This window comes from Pteropus alecto, unplaced genomic scaffold, assembly GCF_000325575.1.
Source record: "Pteropus alecto unplaced genomic scaffold, ASM32557v1 scaffold86, whole genome shotgun sequence".
In the NCBI taxonomy this organism is placed as follows: Eukaryota; Metazoa; Chordata; class Mammalia; order Chiroptera; family Pteropodidae; genus Pteropus; species Pteropus alecto.
The window spans coordinates 8,590,349-8,618,223 of record NW_006442109.1 but is presented as its reverse complement, the minus strand read 5'-3'; the positions used below and the strand labels follow the sequence as shown (position 1 = coordinate 8,618,223).

The 27,875-nt window shown below is 34.9% G+C and overlaps 1 protein-coding gene across 1 annotated transcript in view; it reads left to right on the top strand.

Moving 5' to 3' along the window:
• The window catches only part of IQCH (IQ motif containing H), a 172,513-nt gene that overhangs the window by 2,277 nt on the left and 142,361 nt on the right, over window positions 1–27,875 (top strand). The window contains exons 2-4 of the mRNA XM_025038933.1: window positions 4,530–4,652; window positions 5,997–6,091; window positions 14,590–14,701. Coding sequence (XP_024894701.1) covers window positions 4,530–4,652; window positions 5,997–6,091; window positions 14,590–14,701 — 330 coding nt within the window. The remainder of the gene's footprint in view (window positions 1–4,529; window positions 4,653–5,996; window positions 6,092–14,589; window positions 14,702–27,875) is intronic.

Here is a 27,875-nt window from a genome sequence, read left to right as displayed (position 1 = left end):
AGAGAGAGAGAGAGAGAGAGAGAGACTGAGAGAGTCTGTGTCTCAATCAGATACATTAAGCAACTCTTTAGACCAGTTCTCAAAATGTGATCTAAGGACCAGCATCATCAGCACCAATTGAGAACTTGTGAGAAATGCAAATTCTCAGCCCCCACTCCAGACCTGCTAAATCAGAAGTTCTGGGAATGGGGCAAAGCGATCTATTTTTCACAAGCCTTTCAGACAACTCTGATGAATGCTCAAGTTTGAGAGTTACTATTTAAATTGTATTGTAAAATATAAACCGTAATACAATTTCAAAGAAAAATCACAATAATCAAAGCTAACATCGTTTTTTTACTAGGTTTCATGCACAGTTCTCTGCTGTATATATTTTTAATTCATTTAACCCTTACGACAAGGCTCTCAGATAAGTACTGTGGTTATTTCATCTTATAGAAAGGAAATTGACCAAACATAAATATTGTGGGTAAACCCATATACGTAGAAAATGCAAGCAATCTTCCCAAGTGTTTTCAATCCATCAATCCTGGTATAAAAAGGAAGTCTTGTCTTGGCTCTTTTTGTTCCTCTAGATATTTAAACTCTGACTTTTCCACTGACTTTTCACCAACCTCTAGCTTTGTATGTTTTTGTATATGGGTAGATATTATGCATGTGCTGGTTAATGGTTAGGCATAAAGGCTCTGGATTCAGACTGCCTGGATTTGGTTAATAGTTCCACCAATTAACCAGCTGTGCTACCTTGCACAGATTACTTAACCACTTTAAACCTCAGATTCCTTCAAGTATAAAATGGCTATAATAATATGAACTCCCTCGTAAGAGTTTTAAAGGATTAAAATATAAGGTAACATAAAGTATAATACTCAATAAATACTAGTTATCATTTGCTCTGGTCTCTTACTGTTTAATATAACTTAGTTTTGTGTACATTTCTGTGTCTTTTGAAGATTAATCTGTTCTTTAAGTTGCTGGAAGAAAGGGAAAATTAATTTTAGCCTGTCTTTTAAACCAGGACTTCTCCATTCTTAACTAGAACTTTATGGGTGTTGCCATTGGCAAACAAAGTATGCCTTATTTCTCTGTTACAAACTAATTTTTTTGAATATTCCACTTTACTTAGTACAGGATTGGGCCCATTTTATCCTGGATGATTGGATAATGATCTACTCATTAATTCATTTTCCAGTAATTTATGTTCTATTAAAAATGAATGGAGTTGGGCTAATATTTACTATAATTTAGAAAACATAATAGAAGATACAAATTGATAGTAAAAGTAATATTTTGATAAAATATCTAAAATACTTAAGAGAAAAATCTTTAAATACAAATAATCAGTCCTCTAATTATAAACTCTGTGCGACTTATGATGAAAACATGTACCTTAGATATTTAGATTTTCCAGGATATTTCTGGTTGTGAATATTCTGTTGCATTGTCAGATCACATGTTAAAGTCCATGTTTTCTGTTTTGGTTCAGGAAATAGGAGTATTATCTCCACATAGAGTTCTACTAGGCAGCATTTTGTTAACTGCTTTTAACTTCTTTCACTTTTAAGTATAAATTCAGATTTTTTATGATTTTAGCTGGATCTTTCCTCAACTAATCAGAATAGTGAGATTTTTACTATGGCAATAATAATCATTATTACAATTAAAATAGTAGCCAACATTTATTGAGAGCCAGACACTGTGCTAAGAGCTTTAGATTTTCTCAACTCTGTTAGGCAAGTATTATTTTATCCCCAGTTTACAGAAGAAGAAACCAAGGTACAAAGAGATAAAGTAACTTGCCCACCAAGGTGATAAATCTTAAACAGGTAATGGTGTGTTTGTGAAACAGTCTTGAAGAAGTGTGGCTGTGATTCTAGGATGTTTCCAAATGCTTTCTTTTATTAGTCACTCTTAGAGGCTTTGTTTTTATACTTTATTAATAAAAATGTGGTACCTTTTTAATATATCTTTATAAATGCTTACTTGACCCAAATATTAAACATATGTTTGTGCAACAAGAATTACCTAGTCTTGCTATCAAAATTAGCTTTTTAATTGGTTTTGGATATCATATTTCAAAAATCCAACAGTGGTATGTTAACACCAACTCTGGAAATATTGGAGCTAACTAACACTTTGACATTATCACTGTTTTTCTTACCAATCCCTCTGTCTAGTTTGCCAGGAGCATAAACCATAAAAATGAATTGAGGAGTGATGAGAATGACTCAGCCAACTCTATCTTTAGCAAAAATGAATAAAATGGAATTATGAGACTGCTTTTGACAATATGGAGTCTGGCTGCTTGGCTCTTTTAAATTCTAGAGCAGATCTTTACTTCATTAAATATTTCAAGAGCTTCTTATTAAGCAACCCTGTTCCCAAACTGTTAAAATGATAGTCTTCCTCCGAGTAAGAAATGTATGGAAAGCAATGCATTTAATGATCAAAGAGATGAGAAGTAACATGTAAAATTTCATTTGGTGGATTAGATTTATTCGAAGAACGAACAGAGATGTAAAACTTAATCTCTTTTCCTACTCTAGTATGTTGAAAAATTTTCTATAGTACTTGTCTCTATTGCAATTGTACAAATAAATGTGCGGTTATTAAGAGGGGAGAAGAAACGTTCTGGCAAGAAAAGTAAAGTGAAAAGCTCTTGAGAAAGATTAAGAGAGCAATTCAAATTAGTGAACATTTACTAGGTGTCAGTGCAAGGAGTTTCACTAGGTTTTACAATTCAGAAGAGGAGAATTAACATTAGTTCAATGCCCTTCTATGTGGCTGACCATATATAACGCACTTTACATACTTTAACTCATTTTATTCTTGCCACTATTCTGAGAGGTAGCTATTTATCTCCATTTTATAGATAAGAACACTAAGGCTCTAAAAAGGTAGGTGAATTTGCCAAGCTCAGTTTAGTAAGGGAGAAAATAGGATTCTTATTTATATCTGTCTGGTTCCAAAACCTATATTCATTCATCACATGCATTACTTCATTTTCATTCAACAACTCTATGAAATAGAACCTTTTTTTTTTTCTTGGTGAAGAAACTAGACAAAATGTGGATGGTATACATGGACATTGTGTGACTAGTGATAGAACAAGAAATTATGTTCATCTACCTTTTACTGATTCTTACTATTACTAGACTTATACATATTATCTCATGACTCCACCAAGAAGTATAATTTGACCACATGAGGCAAATGAAGAAGCCAGACCTGTGGTTCCCTGATAGTAATCCAGTGGGGTTTTCACTCCTTCTAGCACTTGACAGGCATAATTACAGAATGATACATGAAGCTACAATACTAGAGCTACAAGAGGAAAATTTAGTTCACTCAAAGGGGTCTGGAAGTGGGTCTTGCCCTTGAACTGCCTCTTTGGACTTTCTAAACGTTTTTAGACAATAGATGATAAATCAGCTTGCAGCAGTAATTTGGACAAAACAATTGAAAGAAGTACATCTTCACCTTAGTGCCTACAAGCAAGCAGTAGGTGTGTTCAAATCTCAATCTGTGAGCCCCGAAGGCTTTACATGACAATTTGTGCAGAGTACAAATGACCAGATGTGTCTGCCAGACTGTGATGCCCATCAGTGAAAAGATGCAAATTCTGATATTTTGAATATCTGGCTCAGTGGGGATATTCGAGAGTAATCAATAACATAGGCTGGATCAATGTGTAAGTCCAATTAGACTAACAGAGAAAGGTAACCATTTCAAAATGCCTTTAGCAACCCAGTCTGCAGATTGTTATTGGTGTGACTATTGCTGAAACAGGTGTTGGGCTCATAAACTTGCATAACAAAATGTTTTTCTTGTGGCAGCAGCCCATACAATAATTGGTGCCATCTGTATTTATCTTTTGAAGTTTGGTTTCTAATATGAATGCACAGAGAATCTTGTGCTAATTTCATAGTACCCGTTTTATGGTGAGGATGTTTGACATTGGAGAAAGATTTATCATTTCTAAGGAAAAGACAAATTGAAGGAAAATGTTAACGTAATAACATATGTTGCTTTTTCTTCATGGATCTTTTCTGACTACATAAAATAAAATAAAGGCCAGACACCTACAGAACTGCTTCTTCAGAGCAGTTCATGGGGACGATCCAGCTAGAACAGAAAACCAAGCATGGCTTTCACAAGAACCTCTCTACTGGAAGTTTTCCAATTAGTAGAAATCAGAATTTCGTACAAACTTATCATTACTGACTCAAGTGCTTTACCATCTGAGAGAGCAGAAACCATTTGAGTTGCAATTTTAGTTTGGATTTTTTAATGGGGAAAGAAAAATAGAAAATTGTATGAAAGCTTAGCTTTTCAAAATCTGAAAGACAATAATGGAATATTTTAATAAAGAATACCTTAGAACCATAAACACAGTTCTTTTCAATGAACACCATAAAATCAACTTTATTGTCTCTAGCAATTCAAGCAAATTGCAAACCTTTAAAATAAATGTTTCAGGTGGACTGTGTATATATTCTTGTAATATTTCATATTTTTTATACCTACAGGTCCACGAAGACCTTTATCAATTAAAGGAGAAATTAGCAAAATTCCCACTCGAGGAAGGAGGAGCAACACTAGACATTCAGAATCTTGAAACAGCAATCAAAAGGACTGAAATGGGGTTAAGAGTAAGTAGAACTTTAATATTAAATAAAATTTCAGGAGGAGACAAAGATTCCTCTAGAAGAAGAGAATTGTGGTTCTCATAGGACCCTGTGTATTCCTATAACAGGTGGATTTGGAGTGGTCATCAACTTTCTCATTCTGTTCCTTTTTTTTTTTTTTTACTGATAATGATGATTATTAACTGATTGATTGATTTATATCCTGTAATCTTTTGTAAAGAATTTAATATATTGATAATGTAAGACTATGCAGTAATAACCACTAAAATGTGGTTTGATAAAAAGAGTTTAGAATTTAAAAAATAATCACTATCAGTCCAACAATATGCCTGACCAAAAAGGATTCATACCAATACATTGTAGAGAGTGTCTATTGGATTCACTGGGATTCTAAAAGAATAACAGTTGACTTTTCCTAAATAGCTTAAATATTCAGACTTCCATTAATTAAAAAAAATAAGTCCTGAAGATGTAATGTACAGCATGATGTCTATAGTTTAAAATATTGTATTGTGTATTTGAAAGTTTCAAAGAGATTTGGTCTTAAAAGTTCTCATCACAAGAAAAACTTTTGTAACTGATGTGGTAGATATTAACTAGATTAATTAGGTAGATGTTAACTAACTAATTATCATGGTGATCATTTCGTAATATATACATATCTCAAACCATTATGTTATATACCTGACACTAATGTTATAATAATGTTATATCTTATAGACTAAAATAAAAATGTATTAGCACATGGGTCCAAATAAGGACCATCTCCATCTTCTAGACCTCTGCCAGTATCTTTGCTTTTGCCTCAGACTTTCACTACTGTCCTATCAGCTTTATCGCTTAGCTCCTGAGGCTGTGAGAGATGTGTTTTATTTTGTGGCCTCATCAAACTAGCATCCCATTATCCTATATTACCTGATGGTAAGAGGTCTGGACCCAGCTGGAGTCTTCTGGTTGGCCATTTTAAATAATCTGTTACCTAAAGGCCAAATTCTTCCCTCAGATGCTTGCTTGAGGTCCCTGTAAGAGAAAGACATTTCTCCATGTCTCTATTGCCTAATAAATTTACATGGCTAAGCGACTTACTGACTATTGAGCATAATTTCATTTGTGAAGAGTGCTACAGGTCACTTAAGCTTTGAGTTTCAATTTTTATTATGCTTTTTGGGATAAAGTAATTTGGCCTTGAGATCCCTAATTATACCTTAGGCATATAATAAATACATAGCATGTTGTGTCTTTTGGCTTAATTACACGATTCAGAGTGTTAACCTAATGAAATGAAGTAAATTAGCTGGGTATCTTAAGTCCACTATAATGGCCTAAACTTTAACTTTTCTGTAACAGATTCACATTGAGAAGTATTTAAATGTTGTAAGCAATCGTGTGTTAACGACTCCTGTTAATGATGATAAGTCATATACCCCTCACACTTCCAAATGGTAAGTAGAATAGCCATTTTAGGATCTAAAATAAGTACAAAAAAATAACTTCTCACTCAGGTGAGATGACTGCAAAGACAAAATTTTCTGGCTCTTTTCATATTCATTCTGTTTTTTTATTTTTCATAAAATGTATCCAAAATTCAACTTCTAAAGGAAATATTTTAATGCAAATCAGTTTTTATGCTATTTGGATCACATAGCTCTTTCTTTACAGTTTTTAGCATATGTGATTTATTATAAAGATAATTTTGATATACAGCATAAAGAAATAAAAATTAAACTTACTTGAAATATTCATTATGAAATACTTTCTAAGAAATTATTTATTAAAATTAGAATTGAGTTAAAGAGAAATGACCTTGCCTCACCTTAGAGAGTCTTACACATCAGCCTCCTGAATTTCATTGCTTGTAGATTAAGGTTTTGTAGTAAGCTTAAAAAATCTGTGGCTCTTATTTGCACTGTAAATATATACAGTAAGTCCTCACTTAACATTTATAGGTTCTTAGAAACTACAACTTTAAGCGAAGCAAAGACATACAACAGTGAAAACAATTTTAACATATGCTAATTGATATAAAGAAGATTTAAGTATCTACAGTATATTTCTGGTCACAAAAGCATCACAAACTTTTAAATAAAGACCCAAACACTTCTAATATTAAACATTGAGATAAATGTGAGCTCTATATACATTTATGAAAGAGTAATAAAAACAAGAAAGATAGTGATTTTCCAACCTGCTCATTCCAGTTCAGGGTCACCGGTGGCCACAGCCTATACAAGCACCTCAGGGTGCTAGGCGGAACACACCCCGGACAGGATGCCCTTCCATCACAGGGCCACTCACACCCACACCCATTGAGACTGGGACAAATTTAGACACACTAACTCACGTAACGTGGGAGAAAACCGCAGACTGGAGAAAACTCACGCAGACATGGGGAGAACGTGCAAACTCCGCTCAAACAGAGGCCCTGCCCGAGAATCAGTTTTTATTTTCTCATCAATGCTATAATAAAACAACATTGGACAAAATGATGTTATCTGAGGACCTGCTGTATCAAGCATCAGTGAATAATATCAGACAGTGAGGTCAAGTTTAAGAAATAATGCAAAAGAATTGTGGAAATCTGTAGATGAAGACAAGTCCTAGCACTCAGTAGTGGGAACAGAGTTACATTGCACCTGTCCCCTTTCCCCCACATGAAGGTAGTGCCACAGGCATCCATCATCTCTTGGTGGGGGCCACCCTTCCCTGGTCTAGTTTTCAGTCATTTATATTTTTGACTTTTAAATTTGGGAATAAAAATATGACCTGTAAATAGGTTAATATACATAATGTTTTAAAATGAGGAAACTGTTAAGGAAGATAATAAAAGGGATTCTCGGAGAAGAAAATATTGGAGGTTAGCGGAGGCCTATATAGATGGCAGCTAGGAGATCTGTAGTAGGTGGAGAAGGTGTGTGGCCAAAAGATAAAACATGCAAACAGCAAGTAAGAAAGCCTCAGAATGGAGGGGGTGGGAAAGTTAACAGAAGAGAGTTTTCACGAACTCTAATGGAAGTTCTCCTGTCTCCAGCTTTCTCTTTGCTCTCTCTTCTTGACAAAGAGCAGTGAGCACTGGCTGTAGTTGTGTAGGTTATGATATCTGAAAAGAGCAAACTAGGTAGCAATTGCAGCAAACAGAAAAGTTCTGGCAGAGACCTTTTTTTTAATACAATTCTCCCTTTTCAGTGAGTGCCCTTGGCTGTTATTAGGGTCTAGAAGAATTAAGGAAGACATTAATTGGGGCATGAACTGTCTCCCAAAAGTGGTCCTTGAATCCTATCTTTCCTACTTAATATAATAATGTAATCAAGAGGCCTCCTATCAGGAAGATGGGAAGCCTGGTAAGCTTATATGAGCCTTAAGATGGCAGGAGCATCTCCGTCAGAGCTGTGAATGTGGGTGCTAATGTGGCCTGCAATTTGAAAACTGAATAAGATGGCTCAAGGTCATAAACTGGAGCAAAGTCCAAACTAAGTTTTCAAAGTAAACAGGCCTGAGGCAGACCCTGGGGATCAAAATGTGAGTCACAAGGAGTGACTCAGGGAGGAAGAGAAGCAGCAGCAGTTGATGGAAATGGAAAATGGGAGACCCAGGATATCAGAGACCACTGCCTGTGACTGACATTTTCCCAGGCAGATAGTCACACCTGGTCCTGCACTTACAGGTGTGCCCCAAGAGACTGTCATGAATAGACTTGGATTCAGAGTCTATGACCTGCTGGGAGATTATATGCAAAGCAGTAAACAGAATGCAGAATTCCTTCAGGGTCTCATGCCTGGGAAGAGCAGGACTGGACAGTTCATTGCATTTTTCTTATGAGGTTCCATGACAAAGTCCTTATAATATCCAAGTAAAGAGTGTGTTTTTCATTATGAATGACATGACTCACTGAGGAACAGGTTGCTTAGTCTCAATGTCGATCAGGTTAGAGAAAAGATTTAGCTTCATGCAGTTTTAAGCTGGGACAGATGCTGGACCTGGCCTTTTATCCCACATGGCCATCGGTCAAAGAATTTGGGCCAGCATCCATAAGACTTTTATATTTATTTATTTATAAATTACATACTTATCATATAGAGTGATTATAAAATATACCAACATAGAAATTTTTTAATGAAATGAAGATGAAATGAATACTTTAAAATAATTTTACTTCGTTTATTTTTACTTCATTAGCAGCACAAAATTTTATTCTCTTGCTTAAAAAGGTTATTAATTATGTTTTACTTATTTAATCTTGTTAATCATGGTGACTTTATACTGACTGTAGCAAATATCTCAAATACTGACTGTAGCAAATATCTCAAATACTCTGCACTGAGGCGAGATTCAGCATTGATGCTGGTTAGATGTAAGTCCATATTTCAATTAGTCTTTTGGATGATCTTTAAGTTTGGAGTTTTTTGGGGGGGCTGACTTTTCACAAATTCAATTGGGCTACCATAATTTTTACTTTTGAATGTGGCTGAAGAAAAGCTTATGTTAGAAGTAAAAGTGTCGGTTTTGTCATTTTCTTATTTTTCATTAATGCTTGCTATTATTATCTTCCAAAATACCATATGGTTTTTTGTAAATATCTTTTAAAGATACCTGTCCATTTTTTTCAGTTTCAGGTTCAGTGTAGTTAAAAGTAAATAATAGAATCCATGAACTCACTGCATGAGAGAGGTGCAGTACATTCTAATACTTTGAAAGCAAATATGCCAATGCCAGACTCATAGCTCATGCCTTTATGGTTTGGAGCTTCCACTCTTACGGGGCCTCCAGAACTGCCAGTGACATAACTAACTATTGAGGGATCCAGTGACAAATACAAAGTAATTTCTTTTATATTGTTTTTATTTTATGTAAATAGAAATTCTTATACTCCCTTCACATGACCAATGGCAATGTCTTGTGTGTCATCTATAATGTGGGCACACTACTTGAGAGACCACAAGTCAAGAGTGATAGCTCTTAAACTGTGGTTTGTGATCATCTTTCACTGGCTCAAAGATGGGGTCCCGAAGTCTGCATTTTAACAAACACTCTTGGTATTCCCAATGTAGACAATGCATGCTTGGAATCTGTTGGGCAAGCAGGACTCCCCAGAATCAATATACTTTGGCCACGTAGAGGATCTACCTTTGTATGATCAAGAGCCTGGTCTTGGAAACTCTTCTACCCAGATGCTATGAAGGAGTAAGCCTCCGGCACTGGGATTGAGCCAAAAGTGGGGCCTGACAGTCAGGCTGGTAGGACTGCCAATGTGAGTCTGATGGAGTGTCAGAGGCCAAAAGTTGAGAACAGCAACTCCTTCTGAGAAGGGTGTTATTTAATAAGGACTGTAGATCTCTGTTGCTCCTTTGACAGCAGAGAACAGTTGCTATGAGTAAATGAGAATCAACATTGTTCAGATACATGGGGTTTCATTCCATCCATGGAAACCTAGGAAATTGGGAGAGTTCGTTCCAAATGACTACTATCCCTGGATATACCTTTAAAAATGATTTAGAACAGACATACAATAATCATTATCCTTATTATCATCATTATCATGAATTTCATCCTCATCAATATTTTCATAACACGACAATTTGCAGTGGATTTTTTTAACCCATGAGGTAAATATTTACCCTTTCCTATTAAAGATGTGAAAACTGAGGCTCCCACCAGTCCCAGGTCATACAAGTGATCAATGGTGAGGTCCAGATTTAAGTTCAGTCAAATGTCTACAATCTATAACCTTCTACACCAGAGCTGCCTGAAAGACAGGAAGCCTAATTTTCACAAAAGACAGTTTTCATTTTTAGCAAGTATTGCTCAAGGGAAAATCTGGTAGTTTTGTCTAGTAGAAACAAAAACCAGTAGGTACACAAAGTGATAATAATAGATGCCAGCAAGTGCAAGATTTTCCTAGCAGTCATTCAGAAAATAATGACAAGGACATTATCAAAAGTGGCATATTTTCTCCAAAGAGCTCAAAATGCTTTCGTGTTGTTTTCAAAATAGGTTTTCACTATTATCTCCACTTTGGCAATGATTCTTCTTCTGTGTCAAAGTGTGGTTCTTTCTCTTATCATTGCCGGCTTTCACAGATTTTATTGCTTGTGATATCTGTTCACACTGTTCTTAATGACCACGTTTTGCTTATTGACACTAGGAGGGTGACTACCATCTGTACCAACACTATCAGAACTGCAAAGAAATCTCACTTTATATTCTGTTGTGGTAGTGTTTGAGGGCGGGGAAAAACAAGAACGAAACAAATAATAGTGAGAAACATAGGGGAAGAAAAGGTTTCTGTTAAATGGGGAAGGTAGAGTAGAGGGTACATTTTCACTCAGTTATTAAAGTACCTTGGAGCCAATCTCTTCTGGGTTATTTACAAAGTAGTACACAAATCCCATTTACAGAGAATATGATTACATTCTAGTCACAGAGAGAGATGAAGCACAGGTAATGAGATGTTAACATTTGGTAATCTAGGTGAAGAGTATTCAAATAGTCAGTGATCTTTCTGTTTTTCTGTGGGTTTGAAAATTTTAAAACAAAAAATAAATTTAAAAAATATCATAAAGTAAAAAAAATAACTGGAAAATCATTTGCAGCAGATATGACACAAAAATTACTAATATTCTTAAATACAAAGAGCTCTTAACAATAAAAAACTTGACATAGACAAAAGAGCATTGAAAGAGAAATGCAAGAAATGAGTAAATATTTGAAAAATATTAAAAATATTAAACATATTTAAAATGTTTAATCTCACCAGTAAACAAGAAAAAATGTAAATTAAACAATATATTACAACTTTTTCTTTACAAATTAGCAAAACAGATCATTTAAACCAGGCTAATACTCGGTGCTCATGAGTGGGCAGCAGGATTGACATATTTTAATACTACTGGTATCAGCACTAAGTTCTTAAAGGTAATTTTTCAACATATGTGAGATTTTTTAAAATTATGTTTTAATTTATAGTTGTACCTCTAGGAATTTATCCTAGGAAATAAAGAACAATATTCAAGAATCTCTGTATAAGTTTGGTCATTTCAATGTTATATCTAATACCAATCGATGTTGTCCAAGAAGTTTTAATGATATGGAAAAATTCTCACAGTATATGTTGAGGGGGGCAGGAAGAAGTATACAACGTTATATTTCAATTCAAATTCACTTACAAATACATCATCCATGGAAGTAAAAGTCTTCATAAAATGTATACTAAGAATTTCATTTCCAGGAAGATGGTGCAGATATATTATATTCCTTCTGCTAAGCACATCTAAAAACCCAGGACATTATACATAAAACAAATCTAAGAAGACTTTGGAGGGTGGAGAGAAGGAAGTAAACCAGTTAGGGACCTTGGGACACAGGAAGAACATGGTGGTGAGTCCCCTGGATTTTCTTTTTTGCCTCATAAGTGACCTGCATTATTTTCCTTTTCTCCGAAGAATTTTTTTTTAACAGTTCTTGCAAGACGGGTCTCTGGTGACAAATTCTCTCAGTTTTTGTTTCAGGGCATCTTTAGTTCCCCTTCACTTTTGAAAGTTAATTTTAGTGGATACAGAATTCCAGGTTAGTGGTGTTTTCTTTCCCCACTTCAAATATTTCACTCTAGTCTCATCTTGCTTGCATGATTTATGAAGAGAAGTTCAATATAATTCTTATCCTTGTTCTTCCATAGGTAAGTTATTTTTTTCTCTATCTTCTTTCAAGATTTTCTTTTGTCTTTGGTTCAATAGTTTGAATATGACATGTCTCGGTGTAGTTTTTTAGGCATTTATCCCACTTAGTAGTCTCTGAGCTTCCTGGATCCACATGTGGTTTAGTGTCTGTCATTAGTTTTAGAACATTTTCAGCCATTATCACTCAAATATTTCTTCTGATCCTTTCTTCTTTCTCTGGTATTCTTGCTATATGAATGTTATGCCTTTTATAATTGTCCCACAGTTCCAAAATATTCTATTCTGTTTTGTTCATTCTTTTTTCTCTTTGCATTTCAGTTTTGGACTTTATATTGACATTTCTTAAAGCTCACTGATTCTTTCATTGGCCATATCCAATTTATTGATAAGCCCATCAAAGGCATTCTTTATTTCTTACAATGTTTTTGATTTCTAGCATTCTTTTGTTTTGTTTTTTTCTTACAATGTCCATCTCTCCATTTATATTAACCATCTGTTCTTATATGTTGTTCACTTTTACCATTTGAGCCCTTAGCATATTAATCATAGTTAGCTTAAATTCCTGGTCTGATAATTCCAAAATCTCTATTATATCGAAATTTGATTCTGATGCTTGCTTTGTCTCTTCAGAATGTTATTTTCTTAACTTTTAGCATGACTTGTCATTTTTTATTGATGTATTAAGTAATAGGAACTGAGGTAAGTAGGCCTTCATCTGGCTCAGAGTTTTGCTGTGTTTACTGTTTGCTGTAACCGTAGGTGTCTGAGGCTTTAATTTCCTCCACTGTCTGTTTTGTCTCCCTTGTTGTCTTTGGGTTTCCCTAGAAACTCCTTCCTAAATAGAGTCTGAGCCTTGCAGTTCTTTCATTTGTAGTCCTCTTTATATAGAAGTTCTATAGGTGCAGTATGTCGGGGGGAAGCATTTGATAATCCTATGGTTAGGTCTCAGTCTTTTAGTGGGTCTGTACCCATGGACTGTTACCTTCACAAGTTTTTCTCAGCATTTCCCCGCTTAGGTGAGACAGGATGGCTAGAGGGGGCTGGAGTTAGCTCATTGCCCTTCTTCAGGTCAGATTAGGCTTTGGCAAAATAGTTTTCTTTGAGAGCCTACCTTCGTTACAGAGAACAAAGAACAGAACTCTCTGAGAGTATATTGAAATGGTTTCTTTTTCCTTCTCCCTGTCAGTAACAAGAGGGGATTTTGCCTCTGACCTTTGCCGTGAGAATGAGGTAGAGCCATTGGAGGTAAACTCATGAAAATATGGGGTTCCCCTAAGACTTGGCCCCTCAAGGTTTTTAAATCTCAAGCTAGTCTGCATTGAGCCTCCAGTGGCTCCTCAACTGGAGTTTAAGTGCTTTTGCCAGTGCTGGCTCCAGCAGCAGGCTTCTGCTCTTGAATTTTATCTGTCTCTCTCTTTCTCTCTCCAGTTTTCAGGAGATCAGTTCTTCCTGTGATCTAAATTCTCTTACGGATCCTAGGAGAGCTGTTTTTTGGGTTGTTTACCTTTTTTCTTCTTGTAAAGTTGGGAGTGATAACGTCTAAGCTCTTTATATGTTGGAGTGAAACCAGAAGTCTATACATTGCTCTTTAATGATAGCTTAATAAAAGTGGGCATCGCAGTAGAATCAAGAGATTGAGTCACTGGTGGTTGAGTTTTATTGATCTTGATTATGTTGGCCATTTTAAAGAACTGGAACCTGCTTTCAAACTATAAATTTTAAGATATACATATACTCATTCTTACAACTTTATTTTGTTTTGCATTGCTCTCCCATGGAACTACCCATTGGTTAATAAGGAAGACTTTTAACCACCTTCGATCCTTAAGTCTCTGCAATTATATAAAATAGTAGAGGTTTAAAGAATGTAAGTGTGAACTGCTTAGGGACCAGCATTTTGAATATATTTAACATTGACTATCCTGTGATTTGATTTTATTAAACAAAATAGAGTATATTGTATTTCCCTTTACCAACAGATATTTTATAGTGTAATAATTCTGTCAACTTTAAGTCATATAAATTCAGCCAGAGATAGAGCTCTCTATTTATGCTTTAATGGTTTTTATCAGACTTGGAAGTTCTTATGCTTAATAAACAACTGCAGTTTTATAGTGGTAGAAATGTTAAAGATTGATATAATTTTTATCATTACAAATAGCCTTTTCTGTAAAATCTAATTTAACTAGGACACATTATTTTTAAATTATAAGTTGCGAAGCTTTTAAGATAGCAAATTTGATTTTAAATTCTCCCCCACTCCCTCTTAGGTTGCTTCCAGCTGTAATCGATCAGAAAACATTTATTTTCCCCCTGGAATCTGAGGGTAAACTTTGGCAATCCCAGCGTCATACATTTCCACACGACTTTCCAAGAATAAAGGTAGTAATAGAGAAATCCATAGAGACAGAGGGTGGATTAGTGGTTGCTTGAAGTGGGGACAATGGAGAGTGACCTCTAATGAATGTCGAGTTTCTTTGGGGATGATGAAAATGTACTGGAATTAGAGAGCGGTTATAGCCGCACAACTCTGTGAATCTAGTAAACACCATTGAATTATACACTTGACAAGGGTGAATTTAAGGTATAGAATTATATCTCAATAAAGCTGTTAGAAAAAATTTTAAGAGTAAAAGTAGGATACTTGCTTTATGTCTAAATGAGAAAACATATCACTGTTTTTTCAGATACATTCATGGCATTGTCAATTTCTATGACAAAAGTTCTTTCTTCAGAAAGCACAATAAATCAAAAGAAGATGCCTTCAAATTTTTAAACAGAGCCCTAGAAGGAAAGTTTCCAGGTGGCAAGGAATAGAGCTCAAGAGGTTCCTGACTTTGCCTCCTTTGATTCCTGATCCCTCCCCTAACTCCCCAAAACTAGTAATAACTCACCTCAGTACACTGACAGGTACTCTTGTCAGTACTTTGGGAATACTAACTTGTTTAACCTTCAGAACAATCCCAGTAGGAAGCATTATTATTATCTTCATTTTATTAATGAAGAAACTAAGGTATAGAATGTTAAAGAAATTGGCCAAAACAACATAGCTAGTAAGCATCAGAGCTAGGATTGTGAACCTAGAAAGGTAGGGATACAGAGTCGTCCTCTTAACCACTGTGGTACCCTTCTTAATAGCTTTATAACTTGTATACCATAACATTCACCCTTTTAAAAAGCATTTGATTCCCCGGTTTTTAGTATATTTGGAGTTGTGCAGCCAACACATGGTACCCTTTTTATAATTGTTTATATTAGCCTATATTCTTCCTTCATCATACTTGCCACAATTTGAAATTAGATATCGAGCTATATAATTTTTTTTAAATGTCCGTCATCCACTAAATTATAAGCTTAATGAGAACAAGATCCATGTTAGTTTGTTCACAGCTATATAATGCCAGGGGACTCTCAATAAATGTTTGTTGAATGAATAAATGAAACCACCACAGTGATTTCTCATCCCCATGTAAAATATCAGTCCAGGCTCCTCTGCACTCCCAAAGCAGCCTGCTCCGACTTTTGTCATTGTACTTGCTATGTTAGGTTTGTTCATTCATTTTCTCTGGAGTACTTACTGCATGCCAAAGACTGGGATGAAGAATTCAGGCTTGGTCCCTGGTCTCATAGAGTTTACATTCTAGTAGGGAGGAGGCGGACTATCGATAAGAAAATACCAGGTAATAATGAAGGCTTTGATGAAGATAAAAGAGAATGTTGTGGTACATGGAGCTTAAACTTCTCATCTTCCTTACTATTAAGTATCTACTTCAGTTAGATTTTTATTATTTTGCCAGGAGTCTCAGAAGGGCCATGGTAGGTCCACAGTGGAAGATTGGAGATCTCTGGTTTATAAAAACAAGAAATAAGATATCTGAAGTTAGGACTGGTGTGGAATGTATAGTTGCTATTGTTATTCCAGAACAAAATAAAACTGTGGCCAGATATTTATGTTCCCAAAAGTTTTTTGAATCCTGATAAATGATTATAAAGATGAGGAATCTTATGTGCTGAGAGTGCATAACCCTGGGTTCTTTTAAGTGTTGTGAACATGAGTGAGCTTCATTTAGAAAGGGGCAAGGACTGTTTCCCATCCTGATTTTACCTCCAAGGCCTGGATCCCTATTGTTGTTTTATTTCTAATATAAATGACATCTGCTTAAAAATGCATAACTGCTGACACAAAAGATAGCCCTAATTTTGCATTGTAAAGTCAATGACAAATAGTGCTGTTTTGCCAGCTGTTCTGGCAAGCCTACCACACCAACTTAAAAGCTTGTATTATTAAGTAGTTGTAAAATCCAACTGGGATATTACCACTTTTAATTGCCCACTGCCAACCTTTTAAACTAGGTAAAACCCCGTTGCTTCTGTAAACTCTCTTTCTCCAAAGTAAATAGCTGGTTTTAGAATTTCATCTCACCCAAAAAAACTTAAAAGACAAAGTTAGGAGTCGCTCAATTGTAATTAAGAATTATAATTAGGAATTGTTTATTAATTTTCTTTTACATTTGAAAAAGCCATATTCTGATGGCTTTTCTTTATAATATAACATAACTTAGCTCCCAGTCAACACCAGCCCAGCTCCTTTTTGGGGCACCTTGGGCACATGTATTCATAATAGTTAAGGGTTTGAATTAAAAACAACCAAAGATAAGGCGGAGGGAGGAAGAGAAGGAAAAAAAAACTTATAGATCAAGAGAATATTTGATTTCTTTGTTGTGTCTGGCAAGCTGAGTCTGAAGGCAATTTCAAAATAGAAATTTAACTGTTTAGCTCAAAGGACCAGAAGAAGCGTGATATTGTTGGAATATTTGTAGAGTAGGGAAAATAAAGCCATCTTATTGCTTGAGAGTTATTTCCTATATTAATTTCATAAAATGGAAGCTTTATCAGTCGAACAAAAAAATATTGTGTCTAGTATGATGTAGCCATGTACAACACCTGTGTCTTAGATGGGAAGAATCTTTAATTTTGTGAATTGTGATCTAATTGAGAAAGTAATTTTCAAAATTTGATCAAAATTAAAGTTTTGACATTAGGAAGAATATGTTGAGAGATCAAAGAAGGAAAAAATCCCAACAAGTAAGGGTTGCTTCACAGATTTTCACTGTGAGTTATACCTCACTTAACATCAGGGTGGAACTTTTGTTGATGAGATGGCAGTTGGATTTTACAGAGTAGAGTGGGGAGAAGAGAAGGCCTGTAATGAGCCAACCACTGTGAGCTCTGTTTTCTCATTAGAATGTAAGCTCCACGAGAGCAGTGACTTTTTTAAAAGCATTTTTTTCCTTTTCCATGACTTCTTAAAAATCTTTTTAACTATGGCAATGTTCACACAAACCAAGAATAGTATATGAATAACCATTTCTCCTTCACTTAGATTTAACAATTGTTAACCTACTTTTTGGTGAAGTGTTTTAAAATATAGACCTAATGACTATTTCATCTCTTAATGCTTTAACATGCATCTTTAAAAATGAACATATTCCTACTTACCCACAATACTATTATCATACCTAAAAAAATTAACAATAATTCTTGAATATAATACCTGGCTTATATTCATATTTCCCCAATTATCCCCCAAATGGCTTCTACTGCTCTTTTATCCAAACCTGGATCGGCTAAGATTTGTCCATTGCATTTGATTATTTTATTTCTTAAATCTCTATTAACTTAAAGCAGAGAGACTCTGTTCATTGCTATAACTAGTACCTAGATAGTGCCTAGCCTGGAGTAGGCTCTCAATAGATAACAACATAATTATTAGAAGTATGGGTTCACATCCTTACTCTACCACTTACTACCCGTACCATGGCAAGTCACTTAACCTCTCTGTGCCTCAGTTCCTCACCCACGATGGACATAATGATAGTACGTACCTATCATAGGGTCATTGTAAGGATAAATGAGTTAACATATGTAATTGCTTTATAACAGTGCCCCATATGTGGTGAGTACTATATAAGTGTTAATTCTTCTTATGATTTGTTGATGAATACTGGCCAACCTCTATTATGTACCTAATACGTACCAGGCACTATTTTAGGCATCAGCCAAACTCCTCTGTTCTCATGGAGCTTACGTTCTGTGAGTGTGGGGTAGACATCAGGAACACAAAAAACAATTTGAAAAGTAAATATATAGTGTATTAGTTAGTGAGAGAAAAGCTGGGGAAAGAAGGGATATTGGGATGGTCTCACTTGTTAAGTGACACTTGAACAGAAATTTGATGGATGGGAGGGAGCAAGTCATTTGGCTGTTTGGAAGAAGAGCACTCCAGGCACAAGAAACAGACTATGTGAAGATCCTGAATTAGGAGTGTGAACAGCAAGGAAGCTGGAGAGGGATGGTCAAGGAGGAGAGAATAGGAAAAGTAGGAGGGGGCCAGAGCTTGTAGACCACTGTGAAGACTGCGGATATTACTCCAAGTGAGATGGGAAGCCAGTGGAGGCTTTTCACCAGAGAACCGATATAATCTGATTTGTAATTTAAAAGGGTCACTCTGGCTGCCATGGTGAGAATATGATGTCATAGGACAAGGGCAGAAATAGGGAGACCATTTGAGATCCCATGTAAGCCATGAGGATAAAATAATATCTCATCTTCACAATATTTTGAGGAAAGGAATTCTTGTTATTCCCATTTTACAGATGAAGAAACTGAGATGAGAGACGGTAGTAATTTAAAGTTGAGAAATGGGAGAACTGGGATTCAAACTCATGTCTATTTGACCTCAAAGTCCTGACTTTTCTTCACCACTGTTAAAAATAGCTCCCTTCCTATGTTTGCCACAGAGAAATTTATGACTGAAAAAAAAAGCAGAATAGATTCCTGAGTTTACCCACAAATGGCCTTGACTATCTCCATAGTTATCCTCAGATCTGTCCCTCTATACTTTCCCAACGAAATTTCTCAGAGCAATGCTCCTGATAAAGGTGACTTTTTTTCTGATTTGTTGCAGTAATACTAACATAGCAATTATGAAGCCACACTAGAGTTATGAATAATACATTATGATACTCTATCATACGCAATACTATTTTACTGTAATTGGTTCCCATTCAGTTGGTTTACATATACGCTTTAAAGAGGTTTATACTTTACAGTGTACATAAGTTATAGATAATGGAACAGATGATTAAGATGGTATTTGGGATTATATATATATAAAGGGTATCAAAAATAGGCCCTTAGGACAATATATTCTAATAACATTGTTTCTATAAGATTCAACTAGCTACATATTTTTGACTCATAACACCTTTTCCAGAAACATAAGCTACTTGCTACAAGTGCAAAAATTACTAGAATTATCATTTTCCATGCTTCAGTAACATTTCAAAAATGGCATCCCAAATTTTTCATGCCTTTCTGTCTGGTTTACCAGGAGATGCTAACTTCTGGGCATTCAGGAGAGCCATTATTCCCTGTCTATCAACTCATGAGATTAGTGGCAGCAAAGGAAGGGAAGTCATGGTGTTAGTAATTGGCCCAGGTGCCATAAAATTTGGACAGAATGCCTCCTTTGGCACACTACTGCTATAAATCTAATAATTGTGTCATTGTGGCATTTTGTAAGAATAAAACAAACACGGTGAAACTAAAAAAAAGTCTCATCACTGGTGTGTTATTTCATTTCCTCACATATTTTGATTTTAATGCTACTATGTGCTAAGTGCTGGAGATGTAAATCTCAGTTCTGTGAGAGATCAGTCTGTAGGCAGGCATTCTATAGACAGTATAGTGAGTGCTATAATAGCAGTTTGGAAAAAAATTCTCCGGTGGGGCTAGGAGTGTATACCTAATGCCTGGGCTTTGTTGTAACTAATAAGTACATCATCTCTAAAGCCTGTTTCAAGCACAGCAGTCTCTGACCTCCATGACCTAGTTGGCCAGCTTATATAGTGTACTCTTCTAACAATTCTTCACTATAAGGACTTTCAACCCATTGGCCTCTCATTATTTCACTGTCAATTTTGTCTATTATATTTTTTCTCCTTAGCTAGATTAGGCTACATGTTTGTGGCAGAAATTGTTAGTTCCCCGGAATGAGGCTGTGATGGCTAGAACGCTAGCAATCATCTTAGACCAGAAGGAGAAGGCCTGTACATTAGAGATAGCAGAACACTAAGCTGGAAGGAGCCTGGTTTCTAGCAACTTCATGGACTTCCAAAGCAGCCCTGAACAGCCTATCTCTGGACTTTATATACACGAAAGCAACAAATTTTGTCTTATTTAAGCAATATTCTTCCCATTTCCAGTCATATACAGAAAAACTTAAACTTTTCATTATCAAGTTTATCAATTATTCTGTCTGAATTTATATATTATGACTTCTCCCTTGTCATAATGGAAGAAGTGGCCCATGTTAAGGTCAGCATCTTATTAAGACCTTAGGTTTTGTAGCTATTCCCTCTCATTAATTATCAATTTCTCACTCTTCAATCATTCTCAGATCTTTGCATGACTAGCTCAGTTTTTTTCACACAGGTCTCAGTATAATTGACATCTCCTCAAAAAGGCTGTTCTTGACCACCGTATCTAAGATATTCTCTATCTCATTATCCTAGTGTATTTTATTTAGAGCACTTATGGAAATCTGTAATGTAGGAAGGAGCCAGATCATGCCACCCTAAGGGAAACTATTAGAGGATTTTAAAGAGGTGAGAGACATATTTAAATTAGTGATCAGAGGTTCAGTCATTGTGGAGGTCAGGCAGAGGATGAATTGGAGGCAAGGAGACCCATGTTAGGGGCCATTACAGAGCTCTACGTAATAATCAATCAGGCCATGGAACAAAGCAGTGCCTGTGGGGATTAGAGAGAGAATAAGGGATCTGATGGAGACATAGGAAGTTGAATCAAGAGTATATCAACTTACATTTCTTTATAATGTGGCATCATGTTATCATCAAAAGAGACTTTGGAGTCAGAGACACAAATCATAAATGTGACTCCCCACATTTGGGTTGTGTGACCTTGATAAGTCACTTAACCAGTTACCCTCATTGGTAATATTACATACTCCTTTTTGTCATTTTATGAACTAAAATAAATCAAGTGGATTATGATCCACCTAGTATGATGTCTGGCCCCAGGTGGGAGCTGAATAAATGTTAGCTCTGCCCCCAACCTTTCTCTTACTCTTTAATTCAACTCCTATAGGAATCAGAAAACAGGATGGGCACCTCTGAATAGTAGTTAAGTCTTAAGGCTTTGTCAACCCGAGGCAGAGAGGTGACAGCTGGACTACTTAGAAGCAGCTTGAAGTTAAGTGATGCTGCGATTGTTGATCCCTCTAGCCCTGAGCAGGGAGGTAAGAGGGAATATCATAGATTATAGAATGTTAGAGTTGAAATGATAATAAAATATGGATAATTACATTTTAATAACATGGTAATTTCAAATATGACTTTTCATTAAGAAAATTTATTTTTGAATAGACACAGAAATAAAATGAAATTCATGTAACCATCATCCAGCTTTAGCAGTTACCGTAATTTTACCATTCTTATTTCATCTATTCCCTCTACTCTTTTTTGGTAAAGTCTTTTAAAGCAAATCTGAGGCGTCATATAACTTTACCCTTAAATACTTCAAATAAGGACTTAAAAAGCATATTAGCACACCTAAAAATTCAATAATGCATTGATATTACATAATTCCCAGTCCATGTTCAGTTTCCCCTATCTTAAAATGGTCTTTCTACTGCTATTTGTTTGAATCAGAATGTAAACAAGGCCCACATATTACACTTGTAGCTTATTTCTCTACAACAGTTTTCCTCATTGAAAAATATCATTTATTGGTTGAATAAACCATGCCATTTTTCATACAGATTTTTTCCACAGTCTAGATTTGGCTGACTGCAATCTCATGGTATCATTTTTACATGTTCCTCTGTCTCTAGTATTTCTTGTAAACTAATAGTTTTATCTAGAAGCTTGATCAGATTCAGGTAACATCTTTATGGCAGGAATACTTCATAGGTGGTGCTGTGTACTTCCATTTATAGCATATCAAGAGACAAATTTTTTTCTCTTTTAATGATGTAGAGACTGATCAGTGAGTCCAAGTATTACTCTATCCTTTATAGTTCCCACAACATTTCACCTAGTGGTATTAGCAACCATTGACGTTTACCTAAATATATTATTTCATTAGGGATTGCAAAGTGGTGATTTTGTAATTCTCTCTTTCCTTATTAGCTTCTATGAAGAACTTTCCCTGATCGACTCTTTGGTGAATCTTAAAAATAGATACTCAAAAAAAGCAGGATAAATGCTTGATTCTTTCTTTTATTCGTCAACTTTAACATTAATTTATCAATTTAAAGTTTTTTGGGAGATGGAGAAATATTAAGAACTTAAGATTTTTATATACTTGAAGTGTTTCAATCCATTGCAGTCATTATTTTTTGACCAGTAAGAGCCCCTTTCAAGTTGGTTCCTAAATAGTACTTTCTAATTTGCAAGATACTTAACATATATTAGTCATTTAAACCTTACAAACAGCTCTATAAAGGTAGGTACCTTGACTCAGTTTTGCAAATCTAGAACATATGGTTTGAACCAGGACTTGTAGTCTTTTGTTCTTCCATTAAATGTAATAATAGTTGAAAGAATCAGAATGTTAAAGGAGACTGGATTCCTTTTTTTCCTTCTGGTTTTAAGATTAAACAGCAGATGTCTTTAACCTGTGGGAATATGATATTAAGCAATATACACTTTAGAAGGCATTACTTGTAGCAAACACTGTTGAGAATAATGTTATGCTGATAATACTGTAACTTAGTAAATAGCCTGTCTCAACTTTGCTTGTGAAGCATTTCAATTTTGATTACTCTGTGTGGGATCTACTGCTCAGATGTATGTCATTTTATGGTCTGCCCGTGTCTAGGGAGCTGGCATTACACGCTGCCTAGTGTTTTTAATTCAGAACTTTTTCTAAAAGAAATCTTAGCCTCTTATGTTCAAACCCTAGTTTTAATAGCATAAGCTATTTCCTTCTTATATAGCTTTGTGGGCATAGTAATAAAATAAATACCACAAAATCACTGATGAGATGAAAATTGAGCTCCCTGCTTCTGTGCAGCCATGTAGGTAAAACAGTAATTGGCTCTGATAATAACTTTTGTTCTTACAAACCAAAGTCTAAATGAGAGTCACATTTGATATATCTGCTTGTAATTACTATCAAAAGGAGGGAATGCAAAGTTTAGATTGTTTAGCGACTCAACGTAGATTAAATAAATCGCTATCTTTTCTTGACCAAGAAAAAAATTCTGAAATTTCTGATATTTATCTTACTGTTGGTAAAAAATGATCCTCTTCTAGAGCATACTTTTCTACTTAATAGAATGATTAATTTTGTTTTTATTTTTTAAATCTATAATTGTTTCTCTGAAAAACTTTTATTACTCAGTTTGATAATGTAACTCATGCTTATAAATATTTTCTTGTATATTTATATAAAGGGTTTGTACGACAAATTTAGGGTATGAATGTATTTGATAGTGATTTTCAGTGAAACCATTTGCTATATTAATATTATTTAAATGTTAAATCCTTTACTGTTGTCTTGGCCTTATTCCCAAAGGCTTTGATTTAATGAGTCACGAGTAGGGCCCAGGCAATAGCATTTTTAACAGCTGCAAAGTGATTCTAATGTGCAGCGAGGGTTGAGAACCACTGTGTTAGATACTATATTAAATCTTTTAAATTATTAGTTCATTCAGTTGTCATAATTGGTCTATAAGGTTACTATTATCATTGTCCTCATTTTTCAGATTGGAAAATAGAGGTTAAGGGAAGTTAAGGATCATAATGATCATGCCTATGGTCAAACAGGCTGCAAAGGATGGAATCCAAATTTGAATTCAGGTAGTTGGATTCCAGAATGCCAAGAAAGTTTAATGTAAAGATCAAGGGAGAGAGAAACACTTTCTGCCAGGCTTTGGGGGGCAAAAGTAGCAGAAAGATGACTACAAAAGGAGAAGGAGACTCGTGGGATGATTAAAGCAGTGCTAGCTTCATGGGTATGCAACATGTGCATGTGCTCGGAAAGGTCCCATACTGGGATTAAAGCCCTGTTGTTGCTGTCTGAAAATGTTTACTACATTTTGAACAACAACAACAACAAAAATGTAGAATCCTTTCATATTTTTTTTAAAGGAAAATTAAATTATGTCTACTATATATTATTATTTTGGTATACACAAGCTTTAGTGCCAAAATAATAAATATTAGAATATTAATACTTTTAAAGGGCCTTTCCTATTGCTTTAGAAGCCAACTAATAAAGAACTGATATTACAACCTGTCATTTCTGTTGGATTTCTATTTACATTTCAATTTCTTACCAGAAATACCTGTGTCCAAAGCCACAGAAATGTAGAAATGGGAAGAAAACAGCTAGATTTTAATGTCAGTTTTAATAATAATTCTGTATTTGATCATTTCTTTCCTACACCAGTCCTATAGCCACAAATAGTTGATGTAGCAAACTAAGTAAACCGCTGTGGTCCACTGAGCCAACGATCCCAGAATTAAAAAATTCTAACAAAGCTTAGACATGATAGATGAAGCTATTACCATCAATTGTATCCAGAATACACATTTAAAAAACACCCTAATTATAGAAACCACATCCACTCAATATAATACACATTAGCAATTTCCTGATCCTTGGTAGAATGGAAATTATTCTGAAAGTTTAATTAAGAAGGAAAAAATTATGTTCAGGTATTAATTTCTATAAAAGAGGCACTCAGCTTCCATGCAAAAAATCAGGAGTAGTGCTGTGAGTGTGAGTTACCTATAGAAGGAAAGCCATTTATCACTAGACACAACATTATTTTTGTCATCACATGTATTTCAATGAGTAGGGAAAAAATAGGCCTTATTTGCAATCTGTTTCCCTGCATGGGTTAAATAAAGTGGACAGTTGACTGCAGGTTTTTGGAAATTTGGTTTAAAAACTTCTATTGAAAAATAAAAGCAAAGTTTGGAGGCTCTGTTAAGAAATAACTAGACAGCATACATTCTGTAGGTCTTTCTGTAGTCTTCCCCTTCACTCTGACCTTAGGCACAGCCCATTTATGAATGCTTATGATCAATGAGATAACTGGATCAAGAACTAATCTTTCTGGTTTCTACAACCATTTTAACAATTGCATCAGATCACCCTCAGAACTAAGATACTCAACTGAAAGAGAATCAGGTGTTTTAATTGCTTACAACACCTCCTTTTAAAAAAGTCACAAAAGCTTCATATTTACAATTCCACTTATGATGGACACATCCAAAATGGGCACATCCAAAAGACAGAAAGTATTAAATAAGTAGTTGCCAGGGGCTGGGAGGAGGAGGGAATGGGGAGTGACTGTTAATGGGTATGAGTTTTTTTTTTTAGGGTGATGAAAATGTTCTGGAATTAAAGAGGGGTGATGGTTGTACAACTTTGTGAATAGGATAAAAACCACTAAATTACATGCTTTTAAAGGGGTGGATTTTATAGTATATGAATTATACCACAATAAAAATTTCACAAGACTTCAGAAACTGTTGGTTAATTCTATATTCCTTAAGTGTCAAATTGCCTTTTAGCATCACATTGTAGAATGCCAAAGCAGGGGAGGGTCAATAGTTCTTCTAGAGACGATCAAGTCCAACTGCCGCATGTTGCAAATAAAGAAATTGACTTCCAAAGAGGAGAGATGACTTAGCCAAGGTCACACACAGGCTGTTCAGGGTAAAGCTAGACCGGAACTCGAGTCTCTGGACACCTACCCTATGTCCCTTTCCACCAGTGCTGCCTGCACTGGTGCTTTCTATTTAAGCATCTCAGCTGTAACTAATTTGCATTATTTAAAATGAGGATCATGGGGTTCAAATCAGGTGCTTTTATTTTTTTCTAATGAAAGCATACATTTTTTTCTATAGATAGCAAAATCTCTGTGAAGGAGTAAATAAATTTGTTGTATAAATTTACCAAGACCAAACTGGGTGTACCTGTAAATTATCCCTCAAGGAAAGTGCCACATTAACAGACCAAGGGAGCCCTCTACCTGTGTGTTCGTAGTATAGATTTCATTGGCAAAATCCTTGACCTGGAAAGCTAAAAATAAATCAAGACCAGGTATTCTAGTCCTTTGTCTACCTTTGTTGGCTTCTAGCATTATTTTTGAGAAAAACGAATGCTGTCTGGGGATGTATTTGTGTAAGAAGTAGAGTGGAGGAAAATCTACAGAAAGTTCCTTTTCTGTGAATAAAGAGAACAATTAACAGTATAAATAAAAACCCTATATACATATATATATATATATATTCCCCCCCGCCCCCAGTGAGAATTACATTCAAATAATTATTTTCAAAGACCTTTATACTCCTTTGAGGACATAAAATGTTAGTAAGCATTTCTGTTCATCCAGCATGAAAGTTTCATTGTTTCTTTGTTTCAGCGAAAGATTGGGTTGAATGTAAAAATAATGCAGGATCCTGAAAACATCCACCACAGAGCTGCTGTAAATGCGAACTATGGAATCAGTTTGCCATATATTAATGAGAGAAGAGCACGTGTAAGTAATGAGTTGTTTTAATGAGCTCTTAAGTTTTTTAAGAATTAAAAGCCATATATTAGTAGTGTAAGATATAATGTAGATTTTAAGTAAAGATTTTGATCCTTTGTCCTTAGACTTTTTTGAAGATGAAATGAAGAGGCTTTCATTCTGCTTATAATTAGAAATAATTAAAACATGTAAACCTATTTTTAAAAATCCATGGTAGCTCATTCAAATTTCTATTTTATTTGATGTTTCCAGACAATCTAGTACTATAATTTTAACAAAGATGAGATAACAATAAAGAGAATTAATAGAAAAATTTTAAATATTTTATTTCTTTGATAGTAGGCTTACCACTAGAAAAGCCAAAAATAAACAACAGCCTACTATCAATGTCAGCAGCCTACTATACATGTAATACACAAAATTTAAGAAAATTATTCTAAATCTGAAGTAATCAGGGATTAATGAGAGGGAAGATAATCAAATGGATATTAAGGGATCTCAGAAACTGCCTGTTTTTGCCATTGACTTGCTTGCTGGTAAGTGTCCCAAAGCAAGGATTGGACTCTTTCTGTGTTGTGGAGTTTTCTTAGGAGAATTAAGAGTAATTCTTCATTTTAATTGGGAAATTATTTTATTTGAGGTCATTTCTAATACTGAAAACAATTGCTGAGGTGACAGTTATACATTTTTAAATACATTTTAACCTTTGGCTTCTCTCAAAAGCTCTTAAATGTATATTTTGGTGAAACCAAAACTAAAAACCAGATTTTAAAATTAAATTGCAAACCATTTTTAACCAGCATAGTAGTCTCTTAGATTAATCTTCCATATTTCCTACAGAGATAATTTCAATTGCCTACCTCATTCATGTAACCCTGCAAAATATTTTTAGTTTCTTTATATGTGCTTTATGTTATTCTAACAGGTTTAGTTTAAGAGCACTTTATCATAGAAATACTTTTATAGCCTAAGAAAACCAGA